General features: G+C 40.9%; 1 protein-coding gene across 1 annotated transcript in view; it reads left to right on the top strand.

Annotated features, from left to right (window-relative positions):
• The window catches only part of FBXL13 (F-box and leucine rich repeat protein 13), a 161,208-nt gene that overhangs the window by 12,830 nt on the left and 122,948 nt on the right, over window positions 1-25,430 (top strand). Inside the window, exons 2-7 of the mRNA XM_070424581.1 lie at window positions 1,214-1,317; window positions 1,772-1,862; window positions 11,776-11,843; window positions 12,733-12,887; window positions 15,579-15,688; window positions 18,590-18,754. Of these exons, the coding sequence (XP_070280682.1) occupies window positions 1,214-1,317; window positions 1,772-1,862; window positions 11,776-11,843; window positions 12,733-12,887; window positions 15,579-15,688; window positions 18,590-18,754 (693 nt within the window). The remainder of the gene's footprint in view (window positions 1-1,213; window positions 1,318-1,771; window positions 1,863-11,775; window positions 11,844-12,732; window positions 12,888-15,578; window positions 15,689-18,589; window positions 18,755-25,430) is intronic.

The following is a 25,430-nucleotide window of genomic DNA, read 5'->3' as shown; positions in this document are numbered from 1 at the left end:
TTCATCCCTTTGGTAGTAGAAGACTATTCAATGTGGCTTGCAGCTGTGGTGAGAACCCCTGATCTCCTGTGCAAGTCTATTCTCCAGGTTCGGGGGAGAAGTCAGTATGTGGATGGCCAAGGGCTCACTGTGAGCAGTGGTGGGGTTAGGTGAGAAAGTGGAGTTGGAGAGGGAAAGACATCTAAGTCTTACTGTTTTGTCATAATCTTAAGGGCTGGATTTTAGCCTGCAGGCTGCACACTAAGAGGGGTTCGTGGAGCTACTGCAAAGTGGGAAGTGTTGTGCAGGGTTCAGTCAGGATACACGATCCTTTTCTTTTTGGAGGAATACTGTGAGGACTTTTGGGAGCCTAAGGATCTGCTGACACATGTCCAATGGAGGTGAGAAGAACTGTGCATGACTCAAGAAGTGGAATTATTTTGTTCACAAGAGAGAGAGAGGAGTAGGAAAAAAGCCAGCAAGAATAGGCGATAGGTGGAAGAAGGGCCAAAGAAAGCCCCCCATCCCACCCCGCTGGAGACAGTAGAGGGAAAGGCAAAGAGAATGTCTCAGGAGGATTACAGGTGATTCCCGTGGGCTGTGTGCTGTAAACCTTTTTCTCTGTCTCAAATGGAGAAATACGAAATGATTTTGTATTATCTCACCAAAGCTGCTTCTTTGGGGCCAGGTTGTGTCTTCTTTATCTCCTTAGTTATAGGTTTTCTGTTCAGTTAGATTTCAGGCTGTTCTGAATGATGGTTGTTTGTAGTTTAATTGTAGTTTTGATGTAGTTGTGGGAGTTCCTGAGTATCACATTTACCTACGCCACCATCTTGACCGGACCCCACAGTAAATATTGATGGTGGATTTTCTCAATCACTTTTGTGGTTGGCTCTGAGGCGTCTTTTCCTTTAAAAAGGACTTCCTCATACTTCAAGTGGGTGGGAAACCACTGATCTGAAGAATCACAACAACGTAGCACTCCTCGCCTATTCCAAACACTGTGCAGGGACTCTATTGTGTCATTTATGATAGATTTTAAAAGAGAGTAAAGGGAAACTGCATTTTGGTTTGACCTTGCACAGTATTAACACTGAATACATATGGAGGGGTATCTACAAAGCATGCATACGACAACCGTCATATTATTTGACTTTGTAGTAGTGTGAGGGGTCTATCTGTTGCTCTGAGAACATGCAGATCCAGAAACCCTGATTCCATTTCCTTTCCTCAGGTCCTGTTGTGTGGTCTGCTTGTTACATGTCCTCAGGATCCGCTGAGGTTTTTAGAGGAAATGATCATCGTTATAATGAAAAATGGCCTCGAAAGTCTTCTCTGGTGAGTCTTGCTTTGATTTGTGGTAGTATTTTGAAGGTAAAATAAATGCTCATTGTAGAGTATCAAAAAAGGTCTTGCTAATGAATGCTTCCAATCTCAAGATGGTTAAAGAATCCCTCCACATGCTTTTAAGTCCGTAAGGACTTGGAAAGGAACAATTTTCCCACTGGTTCTCACCTTGAGAAATAGTGTTTTCATCAGCACTATGTGCTCTAGGGCAGTTTATTTCAGGTTGGACACTCGGAAAGGGAGGCATGCCTTCCTGGGGACGCCACAAAATCTTGAGTGGGGAGGTAGTTTGAAAAAGCCCTCCTGGTGGTTCTGCTCTGCTTCTCCCCAGGGACCTGTCTCTTCCTCCTTGTCCAGTACACTCCACCCCAATAGCCAATGATTGAATTATGGAACTAACTACTATAAAATGAAATTAATTTTTGACTGTGTTTTGTTATTAAAGGGATATGTGCATTGATCCATCAATGAAACCCAAGATTCGGAGATTATCTGAAACTTGCTTGGAACAACTTTTTGGATTGGATGATCAGCTGGTAAGGATTAGTAATCAAGCATTCTAAAATAAATTTTTAAAGTTTTGATGGAAATTTTCAAATACAATTTTGATTTTATAAGTGGTGTGAGAGCAGATTGATTTTGCAATTGGGGGCACTCCCAAAAGTGATGGGGCAACACACACACACACACACTGAGACACATATACACACAGCCACACTCATAGTAACACCTCCCCCATCCCCAAATTTCCACGAAGCATTGAGACAGGCATTTATTCTCCCTCTTTCTGATAAAACCTTTATATTTAATTTCCCCTTTGCCCCTTCTCTTTCCCCTCCTCTCTTGCATTTTTATGATGATGAAAATAGTGGGGTGAGATGCTTTAAAGGAGGATATTTTCTTTCCTTCCTAGTGTACTTCTTTCTGTATTCCATCCCCCTTCATTCTCCCTGCCATCTGCTCAGGAATTATGCTCATAAAGACATGGCCAATGAGGTCTAAGTTAAAAGCCAGGCCAATTATTAATGGAAGGAACAACCAGCTCCAACAGCTGTTTTTGATCCTGTAAAGAGGGCAGGGAAGTAATTCAGGACATGGACGCTTTTAGAACAAAGACTGTGCATCTAAAAGAAGCTAAAATAGCAGAAGGCATGTGGGGAGAGAAATACTGACACAAATTAGATGTGTGCGGGACCACATGTGAGACCTCCAGACCCCAGGCTGATGTCTCAGTAAGCACAGGCAGGGTTGGGGAGTGGCTGGGGAAATTGAGCATTGATAAGTGAAATGGAAGCCACAGTCAAGGTGGGTGACAAGAGCCAGGAAGAATCTGAAGCATCATTTGGAAGACTGCGTAGAGAGAAACACCAATCATTGATCCTAATCACTGGTCAGCAACAGAGGGACAGAAATAGAGGGGTGAAATATTTCTGCCAAGCCTGAGGTGATTCTGAAGCACCGATATACTGGAAAGAACCAATATATCTGATTCTTATTGATCTGCATCATGGTGTGTGTGTGGTGTCTTAATGACTTGACTTTATCAAACACAGACCTCTGATCTACTGCGAGTGCAGACAACTGAAAACCAAGTTCCTGGAGATGTTCGGGGCAACCTCAGGGGCTGAGGGGTTGATCCCCCATCCTCAGCCCTTACCCACTAGAATAGCTCTGCTTTGGGTATAATGTCACTTGAAAAAAAGCTTGAGAACCATCCTAATAGACAAACATGGTAATTGACCATACCTTCGCTACACCTCCCATTGGCTAATCAGTGTGATATGCAAATTAACTGCCAACAAAGATGGCGGCTAATTTGCATACTGCAGGCAGGGTGAGACAGCACGAGCCTCCAGCGCACCGCCATCCAGGGCAGGCCCGCCCCAGAAGCCCCAGAAGCCGCCAGATATGGCAGTAACTATCAGTAAGCACTCTGAAAGTCAGTGGCATAAATGCACCAATTAAAAGACAGATTATGAGGGTGAATCAAAAACAAAACCCACTTTAAATATAAAGACACATATAGATTAAAAGTAAATGAATTAAGCTCAGCCTGTTTTGCTCAGTGGATAGAGCATTAGCCTGTGGACTGAAGGGTCCCAGGTTCGATTCCAGTCAAGGGCATGTACCTCAGTTGCTGGCTTGATCCCCAGTCCCTATCAAAGCATGTGCAGGAGGCAACCAATCAATGTGTCTCTCCCTTTCCCTTCACTCTCTCTAAAATTCAATGGAAAAATATCCTTGGGTGAAGATTAACAAAAACAAAGTAAATGGATTAAGTAACATTAAAGAGATTATAAGAAAAATATATTCCAAATTTTGTTAGTTGTATAATGGTTATGTTTAAATTATTAACACCTAAGAAATTGGGTGAAGGGAACATACAATATGCTGTAGTATTTTATAGTTTTTTTTTACATGTATGAGATTATTTCAAATTAAAGTATTAAAAAATTAAAAATTAATAAAATATTAATTGAAATATATCTGCATTACATGAAAAATCTCCTAATTGCTTCTAGCATAATTTATTAAATTGTGCTAAAATTTACAAGGGTTCAATTAAAAAATATCTTAATTCTAAATGATATATAGAAAATATATAATAGTGCAGTTATAAGCACTTATATGAAAATAAAAATTTAAAGAAGTGAATTTAAAGAAGGGATTAGCCAAAGAAAATATATGCACAACCCATGGACACAGACAACAGTATAGTGATGGCCAGAGAGAAGTGGGGGGCAAGAGCTGGGTAGAGGGGGCAAAAGGGGGGAAATAGGGACATCCTATATAATAATAATAAAAGGTTAATATGCATATTGACTGAATGGCAGAATGACCGGTTGCTATGATGCACACTGGCCACCAGGAGGCAGATGCTCAACGCAGGAGCTGCCCCCTGGTGGTCAGTGCACTTCCATATGAGGGGAGTGCCACTCAGCCAGAAGCTGGCTCATGGCTGGCCAGCGCAGAGGTGGTGGCTGGAGCCTCTCCCACCTCCGTGGCAGCACTAAGAATGTCCAACTAACGGTTTAGACCCCATCCCTTGGGGGCCTAAGCCTTTAGTTGGACATCCCCTGAGGGCTCCCTGGCTGCCAGAAGGATTTCTGACTGCAAGCGTAGGCCTGATCCCCCGGGGAGTGGGCCTAAGTCAACAGGTGGACATCCCCCAAGGGGTCCTGGACTGTGAATGGGCGCAGGCCGGGCTGAGGGACCACCCCCCCTGAATGCACAAATTTTTGTGCACCGGGCCTCTAGTTGCTTATAAGACACCAAAACTGTTAAACACTACTGATCTCGAGGGGTAAACCTCATTGTCAGTATTTTGGAAGCAATCTTATAAAATGCAATTAGATTGTGTCCAATGTCTAGATAAAAGCCTATAGAGAATTAAAAAAAAAATACATGGAATTCCAACAGACACCAAAGTTACTTCAAACAAAGTTTTATTTAAAAGCAATTCTCAGAAGTATTTCATGATGTTGAAAGCACAGAGGATAAAATGGAAGCTGATCCTGACTTAGAAAGGAGTATGACAGTTCACCAAGACATAGGAAAGATGCCCACTTCATGTCATAAGTTAGGAAAAATGGAAACTAGATGTGACTTTGCCAAATGTAAATCCCCAGATGCCTTGGATTGCTAGGTAGAAGGCTTACCCTAAGTTGGCTATAGATTAATTCATTTCTTCTTCACCCTCAGAGAAAATTGAAAAGTTTTTTTTTAAACAAAGAGATAAGACACTAATTTGCAATGTTTTTAGTATTTTAAATTACATATAGTAAATTTAGCTTTCCTTTTTAATTTTCTCTTTTACACAGTAATAACTGCCAGTAATAGAGTGTTTAATGTTTTTGAAAAAACATTTTAAAGGCCACAATATTGGTTATTAATATTGCTTTGCATGGTTTCAGCATGCAGTCATTTTTATGGTCTCACACTACACAGTCCGGCACAACAAGGGCTGTCTGTATGTGCCTATTTATAGTTATATATATTTGTTTCTGTTTATGAAAACAGAGAAGATTTACTACAGGAAACTGTAAGTCAAATAGTTATAGGAAAAATAGGAAATGTTCTCATAACAGTAGATATCAAGTTTAACTGTGTTCCAAGATGAAAGGATCAACCATTGTAAGAAGGAAACTAACTTCACAGACTTTATTCTCCTTTCATAGGAAATGACATTTCCAGATGGGCTTACTAGTTATAAGAAGAAAAAGCATCCATAACATTAAAAAATCTTTAACACAAAGCATAACACAAAAGTGGAGAGAATGCCATCACATAGCTTCACAATAATCAACATTTTGCCATTCTTGTTCATTATTTCCCCCTTACCCTTTTTTGCTGGAGCATTAGAAAACAAATCCCAGGAGTTGTATTATTTTACCAGTAAATACTTCAGTGTGAATCTCTAACAGGAAATTAGATTTTTAGATTACGTACCACAGTGCCATTGTCTACCTAATGAAATTGGCAATAATTCCTGAATATAATCTAGTGCTTGATTGTATTCCGATATATAAATTCCATATTCAGTCCATATTCAGGTGTCCCTAATTCTCAAAAGTGCCTTTTTACTTATGGCTCTAAGTCGAAATCCATACAGGGTCCACACATTGGCTTGGCTGTTATGCGTCTACAATCATTCGTTCTTATTTTTCCCTATGTCATTTATGGAATAAAACAGATAATGTGTCATGTAAAATGTCCCACATTCTCATGGTTTCTTCCGGCGTCATTTCATTTGTTCTGTTTCTTGTATTTCCTGCAAGTTGTACTTAGACCTGCACAATATTCAAATTCTTTCCCCCCCCTTTTTTCCTCTTGGTGACAAAAGGGCTGCATTGGGGGTGTTGTGTTCTTCCTAGTGCATCCCACCGAAAGGCACCCCTGGTCTGGCTGACCCACTTTCAATGAATCTTGATACTTATAAACATTAATATAATTCCTCATTTAGCTTTATCCTTCAATGTAATTTTGTTTTAATCCTTCAATGGAATATTTTTATTTCAGAATAATAATGCCACAAGGCCACTAACAATAAAACTACCTCAGTTCAAGAAAATTATGCAATTCTTTTTGCCTTGAAGATGTATATTTCCTACCAGGTATTTTCAGTAAGAAATTAATTTTTTACCTAAATTAATTCTTTTTTTGGTACTGAAGGTCAACTTTTCTTTTAATGATGTATAACATTACATGGTGCAAAATCAAAACAATAAAATGAGAAATATTGCTTGCATTTCTCCTCTTTAGCCTCCCTGTTACCTCCCTTTCTCTAGGTAACCCATTTTCATAGTTTTTAGCTTATGTCCTTCCATTGATTCTTTTTGAAAAATACTAGCAAATACACTGTATTCTCCACCCCTCTGACTTCTTACATGGAAATAGCAGACAATAGCCTTTTGCTTCTTGCTTTTCTCACACATTAAAATGTTATCTCACAGAGTATTGTGTAATGAAACCCTAAAGTCCAAATGGAAGATGTTGACTTAAAAGGAAAGAAAAAAAGAAAAGAAAAGAAATAAAAAAATAAGAAGGTCTTACTGATGTAACAAACATGGCTTAACTATGAAAGGAAACTGGGGTTTTAACCATTTGGGAGAGACAGACAGATCCTGTGCCCCAGGAATCAACTGGTTGATAATCATATCCACTCTTGCTGGTTTGCAAAAGTATTCCTTTTCTAGATTATTCCTTTTGAGTAGATTATTATTTCCTGAGAAGGCATCAAAATAAGTATTACTATAACCTAGAAGAAATAAAAATAAAGATGTATAGAAATAATTAAGATATGAACTAGATTCATGTTGTTTATTTTTAAGATAAATTTAAGTGTAAAATAAGTAATAATAGTTAATGATATGGCATTTATGTATGTTTATCTGCTGTGTATCGCATTTGAGAGTTCTAAATAACATATTTGTAAGTTTTTAATTCACTTTAAATTGTTTCAGGGGTTTTATTTAATAAAAATTTGTTATAAACATTTACATGTTTAAGGAAATTTAGTTTTTCTAAGTTGTATTTATTTAAATCTGTTTATTAAATAGAGCACTAACGTACAAATAGCAATGAGTGTTTCTCTCCATGCACAAAAGCCTGTTGGGCATTAAAGTCTCTTTAAAAAATTTGCAGAAGTTCAAAAATTAAGAAACGTGCCTGGCCAGTGTGGCTCAGTGGTTGAGCATCGACCCATGAACCAGATCGTAGTTTAATTCCCGGTCAGGGCACATGCCCAGGTTGTAGGCTTGATCCCCAGTGGGGGGCGTGCAGGAGGCAGCCGATCAATTATTCTCTCTCATCAGCAATGTTTCTATCTCTCTCTCCCTCTCCCTTCCTCTCTCTGAAGTAAATAAAAACGTATTTTTAAAAAATTAAGAAATTATATGAAAGAAAAAATCTCACTAGTAATGGCAAACATATAGTAAAGCTGGTAGACCAACCACTTATAAATCTAGCGTGAAACAATTAAAATTGCAAGAAGTACTTATCTATAGTTTTAACCTTTTCTTTCCCTCTTAATGAATTTCCTTTAACAGTTCTTGTAATGCAGGTTTAGTGGTAATGAACAACTCACATTTATTTTTCATTTGAGTCTTACCAGATTCCTTATATTATACTAGATACCTCAAATACTATAGAAGTAAACCTTTTCTATGGGTACGATTTAAATTATAGCCATTTTCTTATATATAATAAATGCAGTGTCTTACAAAGTTAAAAATTAATGGGACAAATTACTACTGACATTAAAGAGCCATAAATTCAGTAGCTGTAATTCATGATTGCTAATTGTATTTCATTATCTTTTCACTTATTACAAAATTTCCTCTGGTCTCATCAGCCTGGGATACAACTAATTTATTACCTCAACATTGCCACCCTTTAACTTTAGGAACCATTTCCCATGGCAGAATTTTCTCTTGAATTTCCAGACTCAAAACCAATCTTACAAAATAATTGGACTCCCAGGAATCATATGGTGATACACCTTCCACCGGGCCGCCCTCTCCTCAGTCATAGCCAGCAGGTGCCTGTGTGCTGCAGCCCTGGGGGAAGTTGATGTGAGTGGTTGGTGAAGGCCCAGAAACGGCTCTCACTCTTAGGTCCTCTACACCAACGCCAAGTTGCTCTTTGACTCAGCAACTTCTCCACAAAGTTGTCCGAACCCTTTACCTTCCATTTGCAGTGGCCAGATGGCAGAGAACTGGCCTGCATCTAGGCAGCTGTCTGATTCAATCCATCTGTACATACGTGTTGAGCTCCTACTGTGTGCAATACACTGCCAGCTGGAATAAAATAGTCAGAGAACATTTTCCAATTAGAAGCCATTAACCAACATACTCTATGAAGAGTAGAAAGCACGCTGCGGGAGCGTCAGTGGTGAAAACTGGAAGTTAAACCACTTTACCCAGTGTACCTGCCTGTGACTGATGGCTCGGCCAGCCAGAGGCACTGCGGAGCTGCAGTGGAGCTGGTGCATGCGCAGCCCCAGGGTGTGGGGGAGGGGAGGGGTGGTGGTGGGGTGGTGATCACAGCCCTGGAGCTCCTGTTGCAGGCCAGTCCCTTGGAGTTATTCTCTTAAAGCTGTGCTTCCTTGTGGAGAAAGCAAGAGGGTGAGGAAAAATCATCTATTTTAATTCTATTAGTGGGTGTTGTTTTTTTTCACTGGGAGAACAATATATGTGAAATTAAAACAATAACTTAGGGAAAGAATCACTAAAAGGGAATGTTCCAACTACAAAGTCTTTCAACAATAGAAACAAAACAATACTGTTATGCTGATTTAAAGAGTTGATCATTAGAAAAGTCAAGTTCAAGTGTTACTGGCTGAATTATAATTTTTCTTTTCAAAGTCATTACTACCACAATGACTATTCATTTGATTGTGTAATATATTTATATTTTATGAACTATGCCATTTATTGTAGATATTTATATAGCACTTTTCAGGTTGTATCTTCTAAAGAGAAGTTTAGGCTTAAGAAATTGAGGGATCAGCAGCAGAGCTGAAACATAGTAACGTAGATGAAATTGTCTTTGCTTCTGCCACCTCATTCCGTTTTTGGTTTCATCTTTCCTGCTATGATATCCCTAATACTCTTACTTTACTGATCTGGATTCCTCCCCCTACATCACACCCCAACATCAGAATTTAGCAGAATTTAGTAAAGATGACTTCAGTGGTTTACATTCTCCCTCATCACAAGAGTAATTTGCAAGTCACTGATCATCAGAGAGATGCAAATTAAAACTACAGTGAGGTATCACCTCACATCTGTCAGAATGGCTGCCATCAACAAGTGACAAGTGCCTTGAGAATGTGGGGAAAAGCAGTTCACCCTAGTGAACTGCTGGTGGGAATGCAGACTGGTGCAGCCATTATGGAAGACAGTATGGAGTTTCCTCAAAAAATTAAACATGGAATTGCTATTTGACCCAATGATGCCACTTCTAGAAATATATCCTAAAAGACCCAAAACACTAATCAGAAAGAATGTATGCACCCCTATGTTCATAGCAGCGCAATTTACAATAGCTAAGATCTGGAAACAGCCCACGTGCCCATCAGTAGATGAGTGGGTAAAAAAGCTGTGGTACATTTACACCATGGAATACTAGGCAGCAGTAAAAAAGAAGGATCTCTGACCCTTTGAGACAGTATGGAGGGACCTGGAGAGTATCATGCTATGTGAAATAAGCCAGTCAGAGAAAGACAAGTATCACATATCTCACTTATATGTGGAATCTAATGAACAAAATACATCCAGAGACATAGAAGCATGGAACAGACTGTGGAATCTCAGAGGGAAGGTGGAGGACTTGTATGCATATATGCATAACCCATGGTTGGTAAAGGCCTGGGGTGGGGAGGAGGTGGGGGCGGGCTAGAAGGGATCAATGGGGGAAAATGAGGACACATGTAATACTTACAACAATAAAGATTTAATTTTAAGAAAGGAGTAATTTGGCCCTAGCTGGTTTGGCTCAGTGGATAGAGCATCGGCCTGTGGACTGAAGGATCCCGGGTTTGATTCCGGTCAAGGGCACATGCCTGGGTTGTGGGCTCGATCCCCAGTGGGGAGTGTGCAGGAGGCAGCTGATCAATGATTCTCTGATTTCCAAATGGCACTGAACATGAAGCAGACTATCAGGGGGCCTGAGGGTTTTTGTTATATGCCCGAGATAAATTCATGAATAACATTTGTTTGCTGTATCTATTAACAAAGATGTACAGCAATGTGCAAAGGTGAAAAAGGGGTTGCCTTAGAAAAGTAGAATTCAGAATTCTGGGAAGTTGGAATAGATATGAACCAAACATCTCTACACCAAATAGATGCGACCACCTGTTTGTGTACTTGTATGATAAAGAGGGTGGCAATAGCATCAGAGAAAACATACAGCATTAAGCACTTTACAGTAGCCATGTACATATAATAAGCGTGTCAATGTGTTAAAGAATGGACAGGAGGTACAGATGATTTCAATCATCCTTAGCCTTTCCCACATATTAATGTGTATTATTATGAATAGTTGCAAGTGATAAATTTGCATCTTTTTCAGTGTAGACTTTTAATAAACACGGTTTTCTATTTCTGCTTGGTAATTTCTGTAAGCTTTATTTATTTATTTATTAAAATATATTTTATTGATTTTTTACAGAGAAGAAGGGAGAGGAGGGATAGAGAGTTAGAAACATCGATGAGAGAGAAACATCAACCAGCTGCCTCCCGCACACCCCCTACTGGGAATGTGCCCACAACCAAGGTACATGCCCTTGACCGGAATCGAACCCGGGACCCTTCAGTCCACAGGCCGACGCTCTATCCACTGAGCCAAACCGGTTACGGCTGTATGCTTTTTTTAAAAGAAAAATCTCATTTTATACTCCTGAGAAGGCAAAATCACCCAGTTTAATAGTGACAGAGTGACCAGCAGAGTCACAGCTTTATAATCCTGTCAATATAGCTGCTAATAATAATGCCATAGTACTTACCTTAAGTGCTTTAAAGTAGGTGCAATATAATGGGAAATTTTAAAGCTGTGACTTTATCTTTTAAAATGTGGAAAGAGATCAACCAATGAACTCATATGCATAAATGCATAACCCTTGGACACAGACAAAGGGGTGGTGAGGGCCTTGGGGTGGGGGTGGAAGCCGGTTGGAAGAGGTAAATGGGTGAAGAAGAGGACTTATGTAATACTTTCTACAATAAAATTTAAAAAAAGTAGGCAATAGGCATACACAATAAAATTCCAAAATATGTAAATGGCAAATAATTCTTCCAATTGGCTCCCGTCTCCCAGCCGGGTTATGCTCCCCAGATGCAACCATTGCTCTCATTTTCCTCTGGACCTCCCAGAGGTGGCCCGCGTTTATTTCTAATGTTTTATTTATTTATTTATTTATTTATTTATTTATTTATTTATTTATTTTAGATGACTCCAGACTTGATGATAAAAGCATGCACTTTTTACACTGGACATTTAGTAAAGAGCCACTTCAGGTACGAACGTCAGTTTTTATATACTATTTCTTCCTCTTTGTGTTCTTATTCTTGACAGTCTCCATATGGAGAAAAGCTCACTTTTGGCCAGATGTGCTGATTTTATCTATAGTTATAGTTACTTAAAATATGTTCTTTATTTCTTCAAGGTATCACTTTGTCTTTTTTATCTATAATAATAAAAGCATAATGTGCTAATTAGACCGGATGTCCTTCCGGACGACCTTCCAGATGAAGCCTGCCAGGGCTGCGAGGACCGAGGCAGAGGTGGCCGCCGTGGTGGCAGGGGCCGAGCCCCTTGCAAGAATTTTGTGCATCGGGCCTCTACTTTTTAAGTAAAACTCCAAAATTGAAAATAGAGGTCCATAATTCTCTTATCTGGAACTCTTGGAGCCAGATGTGTTTTGGAATTGAGATTCCTTTAAGAGAAAATTTAGACAGGTAATCTCTGCATAGACCATGGTTATTATATAACATTTTAGTGGTGTCTGGGGCAGCACATTGGAACAAAACATATTTGAATATATTAGTATTTCTATAGTCAGATAGATATATACTCTAACTGTGAAATGAAGAAAGATGTTAACCAGCCATGTGTCAGATGCAGAGAGATTTTGATGCAAAATTACCCTAGACCAGGTCTAGTTTTGCCTCTATATAGGTTATGAAAAAAACTTTTGGATTTAAGAGTTTCCTGGGCTTCAGAAATGTAGACAAGGGAAGTGCAAGCTCAAAGAAAATGCAAGGACCGTCTAGAAATAAAGCAATAAAAATCATTTATTTCTGTGCTGTGGTTTTTGAGGAGGTATTACTTTTTCTCCCTCTCAATTTATTTAGTAATATATTGCCATAACATTAAAATATTATTTTCTCTATTTTCTGCCTATAGCGGTTGGAAAGACATAGCAATTCCTCGCATAAGGGAAGAAGACATTATAGCTAAAAAAATGGAAATAGCAATTAAACATGACAATTTAAAACTTCAAAAATACGTATTTTATCCCTGGCACTCTTATGTGAAAAATCTAAAAGAACAAATTAAAGGTAAATCCTTACACAGTAGCAATTATTTTCTATATTCCTGTATTCAAAGAATAAAAAAAAATAGTTAAGCATAATTTATACTAAGGAATTCATTATTATTATTATTAAAAATATATTTTATTTTTTCCATCACCATTTATTCTCCCTGTACCTTCCTCCCCCCCTCCCCCCCCCCCCCCCCACAATCACCACACTGTTGTCCATGTCCACAAGTTCTTTCTCTTTGTTTTTCTTTTTTGCTCAATCCTTCCACCCTGCAGCCTGCTCTCTATCTAGAGGTCTGTCTCTATTGATAATTTATTATTTTTATGTCTAGAGAATTGTCATGAAACATAAAGCCACTAATTTAAAGTATTTAATGAGATTTGTCTCAAGGCATCTACACTAATAAAAGAGAAACATGGTAATTAGCATACGACCGCTACCCTTCCCATTGGCTAATCAGCATATCCTTATGCAAATTAACTGTCAGCCAAGATGGCGGCCGGCAGCCAGGCAGCTGGAAGCGAGCATGAGGCTTGCTTGCTCCAGTGACTGCAGACTCCAACGTTCCCCGCCTGACTTGCAGGCCTCTGAGCTGCAACTTTAAGAAAGTTTGTAACAAATATAGAAGCTAAACAAAACCCCAGAAACCAGCTTTCAGCCGGCCGGGATCTCAGAGCTGGAGTTATACATTGTTTCGATTATAGAACTGAAACAAACCAGATACCTGCCTTCAGCAGCGGAAGCCTCAGAGCTAGAGCCAGAGCTAAAGCTGGCCCAGAATAAAAAATGAAAAAGAAAAAAAGGAGCGGTTGGGAGCTTCAGTCAACTGCCACCCTGAAAGCAGCCCTCATCTCCTCACCCAGACTGGCCAGGCACCCCAGTGGGGACCCCCACCCTGAAGGGTGTGTGACCAGCTGCAAACAGCCATCATCACCTCATCCAGACTGGCCAGGCACCCCAGTGGGGACCCCCACCCTGATCCAGGACATCCTTCAGGGCAAACCAGCCGGCCCCCAGGCCTCTATCCTATATAGTAAAAGGGTAATATGCCTCCCAGCACCGGGATCAGCGTGACAGGGTGGCAGTGCCCAAACCCCCTGATCGCCCTGCGGCTCTGTGTGTGACAGGGTAGAGCCATAACCTCCCCATGGGCCCTGCCCTGAGTGTGAGAGTGGCAGCACCCCAACCCCCTGATCGGCCCTGCTCTGTGGGTGATAGAGGGCGGTGCCCCAACCTTCTGATCCGCCCTGCTGTGTGTGTGACAGGGGGCGGTGCCCTAACTCCCCTATCAGCCCTACTCTGTGCGTGACAGGGGGGAGCTTTCCAACCCCCTGATGGGCCCTGCTCTGTGCGTGACAGGGTACGGAGCCCCAACCCCCCTGATGGGCCCTGCTCTGTGCGTGACAGGGTACGGAGCCCCAACCCCCCTGATGGGCCCTGCTCTGTGCGTGACAGGGGGCAGCGCCCCAACCCCCTGATTGGCCCTGCTCTGTGCGTCACAGGGGGTGGCGCCGCAACCTCCCCATTGACCCTGCCTTGAGTGTGATAGGGGGTGGTGCCCCAACCCCCCAATCAGCCCTACCCTGAGCGTGACTGAGGGTGGCATCGCAACCTCCCAATCCGCCCTGCTCTGTGCATGACAGGGGGAGGTGCCCCAACTCCCCAATCGGCCCTGCTCTGAGCCCAACCAGGGGCTGCACCTAGGGATTGGGCCTGCCCTCTGCCACCCAGGAGCAGGCCTAAGCCAGCAGGTCATTATCTCCCGAGGGCTCCCAGACTGCGAGAGAGCACAGGCCGGGCTGAGGGACCCCCCCCCTTCCCCCCCGAGTGCACAAATTTTTGTGCACCGGGCCTCTAGTATATATATATCAGTCTATTTAATCATAGGGCATTTAACTAAATCAAAATACTACTTCATGCCCTAGTCAGTTTGGCTCAGTGGATAGAGTGTTGGCCTGCGGACCTAAGGGTCCCAGGTTTGATTCTCTTCAAGGGCACATGCCCAGGTTGCGGGCTCGATCCCCAGTAGGGGTTGTGCAGGAGGCAGCCAATCAATGATTCTCTCTCATCATTGATGTTTCTATTTCTCTTTTCCTCTTCCTTCCTCCCTGAAATCAATAAAAATATATTTTAAAAAATACTACTTCATGATTGTATTTCTATGAATAAATTTGGAAGTTCTTTTAAAAAAAATAATTTCATTAATTTTAGAGAGAGGAAGGGAGAGGGAGAAAGAGATAGAAACATCAATGCTGAGAGAGAATCATTGATCGGTTGCCTCCTGCACGCTCCCTACTGGGGACTGAGCCACAACCCAGGCATGTGCCCTGACCGGAATCCAACTGTGACCTCCTGCTTCATAGGTCGATGCTCAACCACTGAGCCGTGCTGGCCACGCAGAAGTTCTGATTTTATAAAGAACACATTTGTTTAAAAAAGAAATTATACATATTTGTGTATATACATATTGACATTTTATTTACATCTGTTACATCTTAATTTCTAAGGGAAAGGTGATATTTAAAGTTTAATAAAGTCTCAGGAGTACTATCTACTGCGTAAAAAATAATTAATTTCAGATGTAATTAAAACCAAACAAAAACTATTAGATACAACATTAGTTCATATTATAAACATGATAGAATATTAAATACTTTTTTGGAAACAGTTTTAACTATATACAGTAATCTAATAAATTTTCTTTAGATGTACTATTTCGGATACAACAGATATTCCACAATAAGAAGCTAATAATAATACTACATAAATGGAGGGATAAAGCAATATATCAAAGTAAAAAGAGAGAAGAAGAGCTGGTATGGTATATTAGAAACTTAAATTTTTTAGAAACTAAATTTTGCTGTTATATTGATGTTGCCTTAGATAATAATGCTATGTGTGAAAAATACTAAAATCTTGACTATTATGTGCTTTTGATGTAGGTCTTTGTTCTTTTAACGTAATAATTTAAATTTCACTTCAGCTATCCAAAATATTTCCTAATAAATTCTGTTGTTTCATTTCAACTATAAACATCAAGAAATTTTTAAAAATATTTTGTCTAAACTTATTGGTAAAGATACTAAGAATTTTGTTTAAACATGTATTTAAATAGCTATAGATATATAACATGGAAGAGAAACTATTTGATATGATTATAATAGAGAAATAAATAATAAAAATGGAATAAATTTATTTTTCTAGATAAGATTAGATTGCTATTTATTCTTTTTCATCATTCAATTTAATAAATTATAATCTTAATATTAAATTACTTTTAAATGGCTGAATTGCTAAGGTTATTTATTATTATTTTTTAATATTTTTATTGCTTTCAGAGAGGAAGGGAGAGGAAGAGAGATAGATAGAAATATCAATGATGAGAGAGAATCACTGATTGGCTGCCTCCTGCATGCCCCCTACTGGGGATCAAGCCCACAACCTGAGCACGTGCCCTTGATCGGAATCGAACCTGGGACCCTTCAGTCCGCAGGCCGATGCTCTGTCCACTGAGCCAATTCGGCAAGGGTGTAATAAATTATAATCTTAATATTAAATTACTTTTAAATGGCTGAATTGCTAAGCTTAAATGATCATTCTTAACTGGACACCCACTAGCAATTAAAACAATCAAAATAGAGGACCGAAGCAAACTCCTCCAACTTTAAAAATATCTCTAGTTTGCTTAAGTTATTAATACATTATTATTTAATATTCTAGAATATTCACAGTATTTCCTGGGGTTAGACAGAAACATGCTGAAAATGTTTGTAGTTACATTGTTTAGTAGGTAATGTTTTATTAATATCTTTTGAAATGAAAATCAGAGATAAAGAGAAAGGAAAAAATAGGAAGGGATTAAACCTTCTGTTTTGTGCTTGCCCCTGAGGAAGGCAGGATCAATGCCTCCCACCCCAAACTGCTTCAGATGTAGAGACTGATGCTCTTGCACACTTACAAAGAGAGAGCCTGAAAAGATGGATTACTCACCGAACGGTGCTAGCGTCTGTGGTGGGATGAGATGTCTGCGGCATAGTTCTCGCTCCCTAGAAGTTTATCACCTCCTGGCATTGAATTGGTTGCAGGATATCCTCTAGCATTTGCCTTGTGTGGACTACATTTTCAACCTTGCCGTGGGTACCACTGTTTTAAGTCTGCTCTTCAGTGTTTTCCACCACTTGGTGTCCTAAGATAGAGTTTTGACCCCAGGCCCCCTAGTCTGACCATTGCTTGTCTAACGGAGAAGTAGATAACTGTACAAGACCAATCAGCCCCTGTCTACTCCCCAGAAACTGAACTTTCCTAAGAGCAGACAGTATTGTTCTCTTAAGCATCGCCATACACTGAGCACAATGTTTTGCACACAGTAGGTATATATCCTATATAATAAAAAGCTAATATGCAAATTGACCGAACGGCAGAAGACCGGTCACTATGACGCACACTGACCACCAGGGGGCAGACGCTCAATGCAGGAGCTGCCCCCTCGTGGTCAGTGAGCTCCCACAAGGGGAGCCGCTCAGCCAAAAGCCCTGAGCCTGGCTCGCTGCTGGAGAGCACAGCAGCGGTGGCAGGAGCCTCTCCCATCTCTTGGGGCAGTGCTAAAGATGTCAAATTCCGGTTTAGGCCCCAAGGGCTCCTGGATTGCGAGAGGGCGCAGGCCAGGTTGAGGGAACCTTGAGTGCACGAATGTTGTGCACCCGGCCTCTAGTTACTATATAATAATGCCTATTATATATAAAATAATAGCATTATCCTTAATGTGGCTGTGGGTTATAGTGTAGTTAATTAGGTTTTCTTTCAGCTGTGTGATTCCTTGCCCTCACAAGCATTCTGCTTGCACCTAGGTGGAGTGAGGATGGCGGGTGTGTGCTGGGAGGAGAATAAGAGAACATTTCTGTGTGCTAGCTTTCCAATGCATGCTCTTACTTAGGCTCTGATAAGTATATATATAGAAACAAAAGTGTGTGTGTGTGTGTGTGTGTGTGTGTGTGTGTGTGAAGAGGTCAAACACTTATTTACCCTAAAGGCTTTTCCCTTTATTATGCAGTCTTCAGGACTGTTTGGAAAATTAAAATTGGGAATTTCTGTAATGATAAGTCAGGCAAATCCCCAAATTCTTTATTTCTGACTCTCCTTTTTATTTCTGTGCTACCTCCCTCCCTCCATGCCGCAAATACAGGTCCTATTGTTTTTAGAAATTTGACACTCTGGGTTTCAGCTTCCTTGTTTATAAAAGAGGATGTGGGGCCACACCTTTTGGAAAAAAAAATATTTTTATTGATTTTAGAGAGAGAGAAAGGGAAAGGGAGAGAGAGAAACATAGATGAGAGAGAAACATCACTGATCCACTGCCTCCTGCACAGCCCCTACTGGGATCGAGCCTGCAACCCAAGCATGTAACCTGACCGGTAATCAAACCAGTGACCTTCTTGGTGCATGGGTGGATGCTTAACCACTGAACCACAAAGGCCAGCTGGACCACATGTTCAAGGTGGCTGTCTGTGCCAATGTTGTATGACAACTAGTGGAAATGATCTATAATGCTTTGGTGGCTCAGAGAATATTAAACATGCTCTGGATAATGATAATTTATGTACTGATGATGATAATGTTTAATAGGTGCTATCATTGTGTCAAGCTTTGTACTGTATATATATCATCTCATTTAACCCTTACAACAATTTCATGGAATTTCTAAATTGTTTTCGTGGCAGTTGTTAAAACATGAAGTTCAATTGAAAAAATGGAGAAACAGGATTAAAAGCAAAGGAGCTATTGAAGAAATCGTTTCTGTTGAACACATTTGGTCTGGAGACTATTTTGTAGGTAAAATTACTGAATGTGACCTTACACAGTTACCAGAAAGAGCAATATTGCAGGTTTGTATGAATTTATGTCTAACTAGTTATTTTCACAATGTTTGTTAAAAGAGTGGTTTTATGAACCTTACATGAATGATGGAAGCCATATTTTGAGGAAATATTTTTTATAATTAGCTGTTGGCTATCTCATTTTATGGAGGCTATACATACATTTGGAAGCTATCAGATAAATATGACAATAAAAAATGAAGAAATTAAAGCTGTAGGAAATAAGAATGAAAATAATGCTTTTCATTTCTCCTTCAAACATATGTTGCCATTTAAGGTGCAACAGATTTTAGGTACATGGAAATCAGCCGAGGAGGGAGCTGGGTGGCGAGGAATGGGGGGTGCATAACTGCCCACACCTCATCAAACAGGCTTCCTCCAATCACGAGCCTTATTGTTACTGACATAAGCTGATGCCATAATTGGAGGTGGAGGTGGAGTGTGTGCAGATGCAACAGGGATGCGAGCGTTCTGAGCCCATAAAGATATCAAAAAACATAATTGTTTGTGGGGATTAAAGAAATAAGGTCCTGCCCTGACTGGTTTGGCTCAGTGGATAGAGCATCGGCCTGCGGACTGAAAGGTCCCAGGTTCGATTCCTGTCAAGGGCATGTACCTTGGTTGCGGGCACATCCCCAGTAGGGGGTGTGCAGGAGGCACCTGATCGATGTTTCTCTCTCATCGATGTTTCTAACTCTCTATTCCTCTCCCTTCCTCTCTGTAAAAAATCAATAAAAAAATATTAAAAAAAAAAAAAAGAAATAAGGTCCTATTTGTTTTTTATAAAACAAAGTCCAGAGGAAGACAATGTAAGGTTGCCCCTCTACAATGTCAATAAAAATGTAATTCTTCTATGTCTTTACCCCACAACCCTTAGCACCTTTTTGCTTATTGTCTCCCGGTTATAATATGGCTACTCCATTTTCGGCCTCATGTTCAGCTACCAGGTCAAAATAAGGGGAAAAGTCACGGTGGTAGAAGGCAAAAAGGTCGTCTATTTTTATTAGGAAAATCTTCCCCAAGACTCCAGTGTCAAGACTTTCATTGATATATTTTAAGCTAGAACTTTATCATCTGATCATGTCTAATTGCAAGATTGCTAGGCAGGAGGGTACTTTGAGAGGGATTGGGTTAGTTAATCAACCAGTTGGCCTTGTTACACCTGGATTGGAACTGCCAGTCATCAGCCTATTTAAAAGGGCATTCCTGCCCGGCCGGCTGGTGTGGTTCAATGGTTGAGTGTCGACCTATGAACCAGGAGGTCGTGGTTTGATTCCTGGTCAAGGCACATGCCCAGGTTGCAGGCTCAATCTCCAGTAGGGGGCATGCAGGAGGCAGCCAATGGATGATACTCTCATCATTGATGTTTCTATTTCTCCCTTTCTCTCTGAAATTAATAAAAATATATTTAAAAAAATAAAAGGGCATTCCACTTTGCCAGAAAAGATTTGTTGGTTGCAGTAAAAAAGCAAAACCAAAATAAACAACAACAATAACAAAAAAAATCGCACACACAACTACAACAGATAAAAAGCAAGGGAGTATTTAAGAAGTCAGTACATAAAGAAACTCTGGTTTAATGCTCTTCCATCTCCCAATTCAAAGAGATCAAAAATGCCAACTAATAAAGATCCGAAACACTCAGAGTCAGCAAACCATCTCATAATTTGACCCAGGGTCTAACAGAGACTTGTACATAGAAACTTCAACAGTTATGACAGGCTATGAACTTGTATTTTTTTTAAAATTTAAATTCTTTATTGTTTAAAGTATCAGCTCTTTTTTTAAATTAAATCTTTATTGTTTAGATTATTACAGTTGTTCCTCTTTTTTTCCCCCCATAGCTTTCCTCCACCCAGTTCCCACCCCACCCTCTGCCCTTACCCCTCCTGCTGTCCTCATCCATAGGTGTACGATTGTTGTCCAGTCTCTTCCCGAACCCCCACACCCCTTTCCCCCCAAGAATTGTCAATCCACTCCCTTTCCATGCCCCTGGTTCTATTATATTCACCAGTTTACTCTGCTCATCAGATTTTTTATTCACTTGATTCTTAGATTCACTTGTTGATAGATAGGTATTTGCTGTTCATAATTTTTATCTTTACCGTTTTCTTCTTCCTCTTCTTAAAGAATACCTTTCAGCATTTCATATAATGCTAGTTTGATGGTGATGAACTCCTTTAGCTTTTTCTTATCTGTGAAGCTCTTTATCTGACCTTCAATTCTGAATGATAGCTTTGCTAGATAAAGTAATCTTGGTTGTAGGTTCTTGCTATTCATCACTTTGAATATTTCTTGCCACTCCCTTCTGGCCTGCATAGTTTCTGTTGAGAAATCAGCTGACAGTCGTATGGGTACTCCCTTGTAGGTAACTGACTGTTTTTCTCATGCTGCTTTTAAGATTCTCTCTTTGTCTTTTGCCCTTGGCATTTTAATTATGATGTGTCTTGGTGTGGTCCTCTTTGGATTCCTTTTGTTTGGGGTTTTCTGTGCTTCCTGGACTTGTAAGTCTATTTCTTTCACCAGGTAGGGGAAGTTTTCTGTCTTTATTTCTTCAAATAGGTTTTCAATATCTTGCTCTCTCTCTTCTTCTGGCACCCCTAAAATTCGGATGTTGGTACACTTGAAGTTGTCCCAGAGGCTCCTTACACTATCTTCATATTTTTGGATTCTTTTTTCTTTTTGCTTTTCTGGTTGGGTATTTTTTGCTTCTTCGTATTTCAAATCTTTGACTTGATTCTTGGGATCCTCTTGTCTGCTGTTGGATCTCTGTATATTATTCTTTATTTCAGTCAGTGTATGCTTAATTTCTAGTTAGTCTTTTTTCATATCCTCCAGGGCCTCACTAAATTTATTGGCAGTTTCTAGAAAATTCTTGAAAAACCTTAAAACCGTGGTTTTGAACTCTATATCCAGTAGTTTGCTTTCCTCCATTTCTGTCATTTGTGACCTGTTTGTCTCCGCATTTTTTATGCTTCCCTGTGTCGACAGAGTGGCTTTCTGTGCTAGGTGTCCTATAGGGCCCAGTGGCTCAGCCTCCCCAATCACCTGAGGTGGACACTCTTGGTGCACCCCTTTGTGGGCTGTGTGCACAGTCTTGTTGTAGTTAAGCCTTAATTGTTGTAGGTATCGCTGGGAGGAATTGACCTCCAGGCCAATTGGCTGTGAGAATCAGCTGTGTCTATGGTGGGAGAACTTCTGTGCTGGAGACACCCTTCTGGGGCAAGACTTGCTTCAGTGGGGCTTTGGTGCTCACTGAGTCTGCCCCCTGAGTGTGTCCCTTATGGATCTGAGGAGTTGTAATCTGGATGGTCCCACTCTGACCACTGGGTACACTGGCTCTTGGATCTAAGGAGGTGCTAATTTAGCCTCTGCCTGAGGCTACCCAGCGGGAACTACGAAGAGATCTGCAGATTTCCCTTCCTTGTTTTGGTTTGGAGGTGCCTAGATGAGGCCCAGCTGTGAAGCAATGCAAGCTGCTGTGGGGCCTTGGGCCTTCCCTTGGAAGTTCTGGGTCTGTCTGGCCCAGCTGCAGTTTGTTAGGTAATTTTTAGATTGCAAAGAGCCAGGGTATTCATATGCAAAAGCCTCTGTGGCAGCTTGGGTGCGGCAGGGTCTCAGGGAATCAACAGGGCGGAGCAAACAGCTATGACTGATCCTCAGCCCTGCCCTAAGAGGCCCCACTTCTCAGTGTCCTGGTAATCGGTAATCGCTGCAAGCACCTCTGAGAGAAAGCCGCCCTCAAGTTCTGAGTTCTGCCCGCTGCCAGACAGTCCAGTTTCTCCCCGTATGAGTCTGGGTCACCAGAGACTTCCCGGAACTGGAGTTCAGAGCAGTCGGGGGCTTGAGACTCCCTCCCGATTGAAAAAGACAGCCGCGTCCTCAGTTGCCAGCCCTTGCCAGCGGTGCCTCCGTAACTCTGCACTTTACTTCCGCACCTCCTCTGAATCTCAGTGTGCTTTTCTCTTTCCTTCTAGTTGTAGAATTTCCACTCAGCCAGCCTTCCTGTAGTTCTGGATGATGTCCGTTTTGTCTTTTAGTTGTATTTTTGAAATTGTTGTGGGAGGCAGCAATTTCCAGTGTTTACCTATGCCGCCATCTTGGTTTTCTCAACTTGTATGTTTTTTCATAAAAGGTTTTTCAATTTGATAAAATAGTGATTAAAAAAAAAAACAAAACAGTCCAGGCTGTTTCTCTGGAGAACTGGGTACATATCCTGCATCAGCCATTTATTAGTAGTATGACCTTGGGCAATCTCAGCCCTCTCAGCCCTCTCAGCCCTTGCTTTTTAAAACATTCCCATCCTCATCTCCCTAGCCAAACTCGAAACTTATGGGGAAGAGTTTATGTTGGAATAATTGAAGTTTTAGAATTCCTTTTGGAAAAACCCATTTCAGAATGTCAGAGACATGTAGAATTATTGGGGATGTTGCTCGGAACAGTGAAAACCATGGCCAGTTTTTGCGTTTTAAATATAACTTTCTGATGTTGTCACAGATGGGGACTAGGCCCCCGGAATGGGTTTGCTTCGGGCCGGCCTGCTGTGTGTGGGTTCTTGCCTTCGTGCAGGAAAGATTTCACAATATGAGTCCAGGTGATTTTGAGAGTAAGTTTATTAAAGCTGGGGAAGGCCCTAGGGTAGAAGAAGCACCAGGGGAGAGCCTAGCCCTAGGTGGTGCTCTGCTTTGTTCCCTAGAAAGATTGCAGGGAAGAAGTGAGCCATGCTGTTAGGTCACTGGAAAATCAGAGAAAAGGGGGGCTGTGGAGACAGGATCAGGGGGTTAGCCCAGGATGAGGTGCCACCGCCTGCTGCCCCCTGGTGGCAAGCCTTGTGGGGATCTTTAGAGTTTAGAAGAAAGTAAAAATGTCATGCTTGACAGTTTCTAGAAGCTGGAAAAGGAAAAGAAGTGGATTCTTTCTAGAGCTTCCAGAAGGAATGCAGCCCTGACAACTTCTTCATTTCAGCTCACTGAGATCTGCTCAGACTTCTGACCTCCAGGACTGCAAGATAAACTTGTGTGCTAAGCCACTACATTTGTGGTAACTTGTTACAGCAGCAGTAAGAAAAGCCCAATACGATAGGATGTATTCTATCTATTTCCATTTGGAACATTACTTGCCCAAACTGACATGTCGACTGTGACGTGCATTTATTTAAAGCCTGGTTCATCTGACCCAAAAGTCTGTGCTCCTCTGCTCTGTCGCACAAGCTCTGCTCTTATTAAAGGATGACCCTGTGGCCCTAACTGGTTTGGCTCAGCGGGTAGAGCATCGGCCTGTGGACTCTAGGGTCCCAGGTTTGATTCCGGTCGGTTGCGGGCACATCCCCAGTAGGGTGTGTAGGAGGCAGCTGATCAATGTTTCTCTCTCATCGATGTTTCTAGCTCTCTATCTCTCTCCCTTCCTCTCTGTAAAAAATCAATTAGATATATTAAAAAAAAAATGATGACCCTGTGGACTTTTCTCTTGAATGATTAAAAAAAAAAAAAATTCATGCCTGAGAACAGGCATGGGTGTGCTCCAGAGAGAGCCTGCCCAGCATCATTTGTCTTGAGGGGTTTTTAACCTCTCCTCTGGGGGCCAGAATCTTAGGGGAGGGTTTCAGCAGAATATTCATCAGCTTTCTAGGTGCATTTTAAATATGCCGATGCATCAAAATGAGTGTATAGGGGAGTTTGGGATTATCCTCTGGTCAGCTTCACTGCTTTACTTTTATCTTGGGTCTGTCTGTCTGTAATTGGGTTTTTGTTATTTGTTCCCCTGACTTCATCCATCCTTGGGTTTAGTGGCCACAAATGGCACGAATTGGGTCTCTGTTCTCTATTTCCCTGACCAGGGTGATTTAAGCTCTTTAATCTCTAGGCAGAGAGGAGAGGTATAAACCATTTGCTCTCAAGTGTCCTTGGGTAGGGAAGATAAGGCCTTGCGATTCACTAGCTGGCCATAAACTGGTTAAATTGTTTGGCCTTAATTTTCTTGTCTCAGTTTTCTCATTCCACTCGCCCAGGAATTTTCCTAGCTTCTTACTATCCTGCCTCAATATCATGTCATGGGTTACGATCCTACTTCCGGTCCCTTCTTCCAGCCTGGTTTCCCCTCTTCACTTCCATGTGGAATGATGTAGAGGCCCTTGGGGATATAAGATTTACAGAGTCTGCCAGAGTGCTCAAACAGGCGCTAGAGAAGAACAAGACTTTTGTGTTAAGTTTTTGCCTTTTTCAGGAGGAACAGCTGAGGATCTCAGAAATTAAATGACATCCCCAAAGTCACATAACTATAACTCTGCAACCAGAACCTGGTTTCCCTACATCGTTGGCTAGAATTACAGCCTCTATATCATTTTGTTTTTCTTCTGGAGAATTCTAAGGAAATGTTATATATATATGAATATTTTACTCTTGAGACAAAAACAATAATTAAAATACCATTATATATCTGTTTAATTGTACTACCCTTAAACAAATACGAGTAATTGTGTTTCTTTTTAAAATGACTAAATTCTGATATGATACTAAAGCACAGCTTTATTTTTGGAGATATTCTTAAATTTTTCTCAACATAATAAATTGGTAATGTCCATTAAAAATGCATAGGTAGCTCAGCTTTTGTGGCTCAGCAGTTGAGCATCAACCCATAAGCCAAGAAGTTGCTGGTTTGATTCCTGGTCAGGGCACATGCCTGGGTT

This window comes from Myotis yumanensis, unplaced genomic scaffold (assembly GCF_028538775.1).
Source record: "Myotis yumanensis isolate MYYU_CA2020_CCGP unplaced genomic scaffold, mMyoYum1.0.hap1 SCAF_9, whole genome shotgun sequence".
NCBI lineage: Eukaryota > Metazoa > Chordata > Mammalia > Chiroptera > Vespertilionidae > Myotis > Myotis yumanensis.
The sequence above is the reverse complement of the archived record's forward strand: the minus strand, read 5'-3'. Positions and strand labels throughout refer to the sequence as shown.